At 35.9% G+C, this 6,016-nt stretch overlaps 1 protein-coding gene across 1 annotated transcript; it reads right to left on the minus strand.

Moving 5' to 3' along the window:
• LOC100513411 (olfactory receptor 4L1-like) lies at nucleotides 4,851-5,789 on the minus strand. The gene has a single exon (XM_013990007.2). It carries the CDS (start codon nucleotides 5,787-5,789, stop codon nucleotides 4,851-4,853), a length of 939 nt encoding a protein of 312 aa, XP_013845461.2.

A 6,016-nucleotide genomic window follows, 5' to 3' on the forward strand; every position in this document is an offset into this window, starting at 1 on the left:
TAATTGTAAGATTTCACTTGCATGTTCTGGCAGGAACCATGGGACTATTATTGAAGGGAGTGTTGAGGTTTCCTTCATCATGCACTGTTCTCTTGACCTTGGTGGACATCTTTATGATAGCTATTTTTAATTCTCTGTCAAAGAAATCATATGACTGTTTCATTAGGGTCCATTTCTAGAAATTTCTCTGGTTCCTCTGTTTAAAACATCTTTGGCTAGTTCTCTGTTTCCTTGATACTCTGTGTTCATTTCTACCCATTAGACAATGCAGCCTTCCAGTCTCCACAGATTGGGCTTGTACTGGAAAAGGTCCTCAGTAATAAGTCTGACCTGAGTTTCAAGGTCCTTTATCAATGTTTTTCCTCCCCAGGGGGAAGCAGACAGCCTCTGGGCAATGGTTTTCACTTTTACATGCTGTGCTGAGGTCATGATGGGGTGTGGAGGTGGAGCTATGGTATCTGTGGGTCCAAGCTGCCATCTCCATTTCCCTCCAACATCTAGACTGTGCCAGAGCTGTCAGAACTCCAGCACTGGTGAGATGAGTGCTAGTTCTTTGGGAAGCCTCTTGGAAATTGGGGTACTAGATGCATAAATTGACTCTTTTCCTTTACAGGGTGAAGCTGAGAGTTGGAATTTTTTTATCCACTCACTCTTCACTGAGTTATGGAGGATCAGTGGCATATGTTGGCTCAAGCTACTGCCTGTTTTCCTGCTCCAAGCAGCTAGACTGTGACAGATCTGCCCGAGCTCCAAGACCAGCAAGACCTCATCTCCTTACCTGCCTTGGTGAGTCTGATTTTTCATTCTCCTGGGATGCAGGAGAAGTTCCATTATTTTCTGATTTCTCATGAAGAAAATTTGTCCATGAATTTTTGCTGAATTGTTGTGTTTGTGGAGGAAGGAAAGTCCAGGGAATCCTCCTCTCCCATGTTGCTGATGTCACGTCACTCCTAGCATCAAGTATTGATACAAGTTGCAATGTGGATGAATCTTGAAAACATTAAACAAAGAGAAGCCAGCCTTTAAAAATGACATCCTCATTCCCCTCCCACCCCATGGACCTAGGAAACCATTAATCTACTTTCTACCTGTAAAGATGTGCCTATTCAGGACATTTCATACAAATGGACTCATACAATGTGCAGTATTTAGTGACCCATTTCTTTAACTTAGCTAAAAGTTTTCAAGATTCATGTGTGTTGTAGCCTTGTAAGTACCTGATTCCTCTTTATTTGCCAAATAATATTCCATTGTATGGATATAGTGTATTTGTTTATAATTCATCAGTTGATGAACATTTGGGTTGTTTTAACCTTTTGAGTATTATGAGAAAGATACTATAGTCATTCACGTACAGTTTTTTTATGAGGACATGTGTTTTATATTGCATTGTGTCTGAGATGAAATGGCTAAGTCACATGGTAACTCTGTGTTTACTATTTTGAGGAACCGTCAAAAATCCCTCCAAAATATTTGTACCAGTTTATGTGAGGGTTCCAGTTGTTCTAGATCCCCATCAACTCTTGTTATTGTCTTCTTTCAGATAATAGCTATCTTAGTAGATGTGAAGTGGTTACCTATGGAGAATTGGATTTATATTTCTTAGTGACTAATGCTGTTGAGCATCTCTTACTGTACTTATTATCCATTTGTATATATTCTTTGGAAACTTGGCAATTTAGAGTCTGCCTATTTTTAATTATTTGTCCTTTTTTTAGAATTGTGAAAGTTCTTTATGTGTTGTGGATACAAGTCAGTAATAAGATTTGTGATTTATAAATATTATCTCTCATTCTGTTCATTGCCTTTTCACTTCCTTCTGACTCTCATTTATGCTGGAGTTTTTGTTTGTCTTGTGAGTTTATATTTTTAAAACCTTTCTGTGAGACTTCAGTGAATGCTATTTTCAAGGAACATTTTTTATAGTGAATATCTGTATTACTTTTGCCAAATATATGCGCCTACATGTTTAAGTAGTAAGTTAAAAGAAAATTCTTGCTTTGATTTGTTGGAACATACAAAGATCATTAATGACAAGACAAAAATATTTTTTAGGAAGCATTTGTTTTCATCTCCACCAAGAATCAGGTTTGAGAGACATTTTTGTTTGCTTGCTTGCTTGCTCTTACTTCTGCTTGGTGGGCTTTCTTCTAATTTTCTATTGTTTTTCAGAAATCGAGGCTTTAGCATAGCCTCCAGTCAATCTCCATCCTTGTTCACGCTCAAAGTCTAGAATCTCCCAAATTCCAAGTTCTACTTGTAGGCTCCCTAGATAATGATACTCTATAGATGTTCTCAGAATGGGCAATGTTTTAATACTGGTTTATTTTCCTGGAGTTTAAGGTTCAAACTTAGCCGCAGTTATGATTTTTCACTGTAACATCTATAATTGATCTAAAAGTTATTTTAAATGATTTTAGCAATTTTATATATTGTGTAACTCAATCTTGAGTGTGCTATACTGACAGACACAAAAATCTCACATAATATTGTATCAACTGGCATATAATCCCATCCACCACTGGATATATTTTTGCCACATAAATGGTTAGGATTCCTTTAATATAGGTATGCTGTAATATAAGGCTGAATTTTTTTTGTTTGTTTACTAAATAGAAATAGAGTTAAATATATGATGTCTTATTATAAATACTCTGAACATGCTTTGTTTCTTCTCTTACATTTGCCTTAATATTTTTATGCATTTAATTTTCTTTTTACTTAATTCGAGAGCCCTAGTTCTTCTAATTTGTTTTCTAAAGTGTATGAGCACCATATACCCTTGTGAATTCTAGTCTTATTAAAAGATAATGCCTTGCAGTAGAGGTGCATTATTCTTTAGCTGTAAGTCAAATTGAATAATATTCTGCTAAAACATAGTTATTTCATCCTTTCTTTATTCATTCAGTAAGTATGTATGAGTTTATGTGTTCCAGTATATACACTAGATACTAGTGAACTTATGGCCTAAAAACAAGGATGACATTAGCTTATAATTACACAAGTAGTTATTACCATAATTTACATGAAGAACTGAAATTGCAGCATGCTATAAATGAGAAAAATAATCTCATCCTGAGTGAAATGAGCCAGAAAGACAAAGACAAATACCATATGATATCACTTATGACTGGAATCTAATATCCAGCACAAATGAACATCTCCTCAGAAAAGAAAATCATGGACTTGGAGAAGAGACTTGTGGTGCCTGATGGGAGGGAGGAGTGGGAGGATCGGAGCTTGGCTTATCAGACACAACTTAGAATAGATTTACAAGGAGATCCTGCTGAATAGCATTGAGAACTTGTCTAGATACTCATGTTGCAACAGAAGAAAGGTGGGGAAAAAATGTAATGAATGTATACATGTAAGGATAACCTGACCCCCTTGCTGTACAGTGGGAAAATAAAAAATAAATAAAAAAAATAAAGACATTTTAACCAGCCAAGTAAATTTAGGAAAGGTATTCTAAAATGTAATGTTTTATCTGGATCCTTTTTACTGAAAGAAGAGTTACTGGGGTAAAAAGGTGATAGAAGAATATTCCTTGTGAAGGGAAAAGCCTGGAAATAGTTCTAAGTTAAGAAGATGCCTGATGCTTTGGAGAACTTGAAAGAAAGTGAATGTGATGCTAAACATTATGAAAAGGAGTAGGTTGGAACAAAATTCTTGAGGCAGGACATATTACGTAGAGTTTCGAAGTCCAGTTGATATGAACCTACGTCTTTTTAATTTTTTTTTTTTTTTTTTTTGGCCACATCCATGGCATGTATAAGTTCCTGGGCCAGGGATCAAGCATGTACCACAGCAGCAACCCAAGCCACTGCAGTGACAACACTAGATCCTTAACCCACTGCACAACAAAGGAACTCCATGAACTTAAGTCTTAATGGCACAAAATAGTCTTAGTGAAGGAAGAAAATGAGAATTAAAGTATAATGACATCACTCTGGATGATTATGGAGAATGTCTTCAATGGAGGAAAAAGAATTTGTGGTGGTCTAGGATCAATTTCAACACTGTTGCCTAGAACAAGCAAGAAATGTTTGTCTCTTGAATTGGGAAATTTTATTCAATGATAATGAGATTCCCAATTTAGCATGAACTACCCCTTTTTCAACACTCACAAGCCAATTAGACTTTGCTTAGAATAGTAACAAAAGATCACAAGCCTACCAAAGACAAAATGATCTGTAGTTTTATGTAAAGCACTTGGAAAAAAAAATACATGATATAGTACATAAATTCAAAAAGTGTAGTTCACATTTATTTATTGAAGTTTGAAAGTCAACTGTGAATACTTATGTTGTTTCTTGGATCATTTAGTTTCAAGGCTGCTCTTTGTAGTGTTATAAAAATTGTCCTTCCATTTTTTTTTTCCTTTTGGTATCTTATATTCACTTTAGCTAACTTACATTCACAATATTATGAAATTGACTCATTTTTTGTCTCATTGTTTCAAGAGATAAGATCATTTTCCGTTGTTGTTTATATCCTTTCAATCATTATTTGTTGTTTGCCTCATTTAATGATAAGTTTACAATTCATTAGCAATCCATATCTATTAACATCATCTCTAATAGAATTTACCACATATTTTATATTTATTTATTCAATAGTGAATATATATTGATTCTGCATGGTATTCAGTGCTTTTGTATGTTTATTTTGCTGTAGATCACTAATTATCATTATAAAAGCATTAGCTGAGAATTTAAAATATTTATTATTAATTTTTTTCTATACCAGTTATGACTATGACATAAGAGAGTGGAACTATATTACATACAGTCTGTTCAAATTGTATTAGCAAATATTTGAAAGTTGTGTTAGTAATACAGTGCTAAAATCTAGAAATTCTGTGTGGAGCTAGCATTTTGGAACCATAATTTTCTCATGGCCTCTTGCATTTTCTCATTTCTCAAAGTGTAAATAATAGGATTCAGTAAGGGTGTGATAACAGTGTAAAATACAGCAAGGATTTTATTGCCCGCAAAACTACTGAATGGCCAGGCATAGATAAAGATACATGGCCCAAAGAACAGAGTGACCACAGTGATGTGGGCAGACAACGTGGACAGAGCCTTGGAGAGCCCTCCAGATGATCTTTGTTGCACAGTGACCAGGATGACAGTATAGGAGACAAGCAGCAGGAGGAAACAGATAAATGAGAGCAGTCCACTGTCAGCAATGATAAATAATTCCAGGGTGTAGGTGTCCATACAGGCAAGCTTAATCACAAGGGGAAGGTCACAAAATATATTGTCTATGATGTGGGGGCCACAGAAAGGCAAGTTCACTGTTAATACCATCTGACTCATGGTGTGTATAAAACCAATTGTCCATGAAAGTATAACAAACCCTTTCAGCAACTTGTGGCTCATGATTGTCCTGTAGTGCAAGGGTTTACATATGGCTACATATCTGTCAAAAGCCATGACTATCAAAAGAGTCATCTCAGCACCTCCAAAGCAGTGCATAAAGAACATCTGAGCCATGCAGCCCCACATGGAGATGACCTTGTGTTCAGTGAGCAAATCTCTGATCATCTTGGGTGTGGTGACTGTGGAGAGACACATGTCCAGGAAGGAGAGGTTTCCGAGGAGGAAGTACATGGGAGAATGAAGGGTGGAACTGAATGTCACCGTGACCATGATGAGAACGTTTCCCAACACAGTAGCACCATAGATCAAGGAGAATGTCACCAAGAAGACAAACTGAAGTTCCCATCCTACAGAAAATCCTACTAAAATAAACTCGGTCACTACAGATCCATTTTTCAGATCCATTTACTCAACTCAGAAAGGTTCCAGAAGTTCTTTACATACAAAGAGATCTTTTTTAAAAAGGCAGGATTAGTACTGACATTTTCTGGTTTCTATTTCATTCAACGTAGTTAGTGATATGAGAGCATATAATCTTAAATCACGGATCTTTTTGAACCTGATTTCTCAAATCATTGTTCAGAGTTAAGTATTTGTGTGTTGTGTATGACTGGAGGTATGCAATAGCTTGG

The sequence above is a fragment of the Sus scrofa genome, chromosome 7 (assembly GCF_000003025.6).
Source record: "Sus scrofa isolate TJ Tabasco breed Duroc chromosome 7, Sscrofa11.1, whole genome shotgun sequence".
Taxonomy (NCBI): Eukaryota; Metazoa; Chordata; class Mammalia; order Artiodactyla; family Suidae; genus Sus; species Sus scrofa.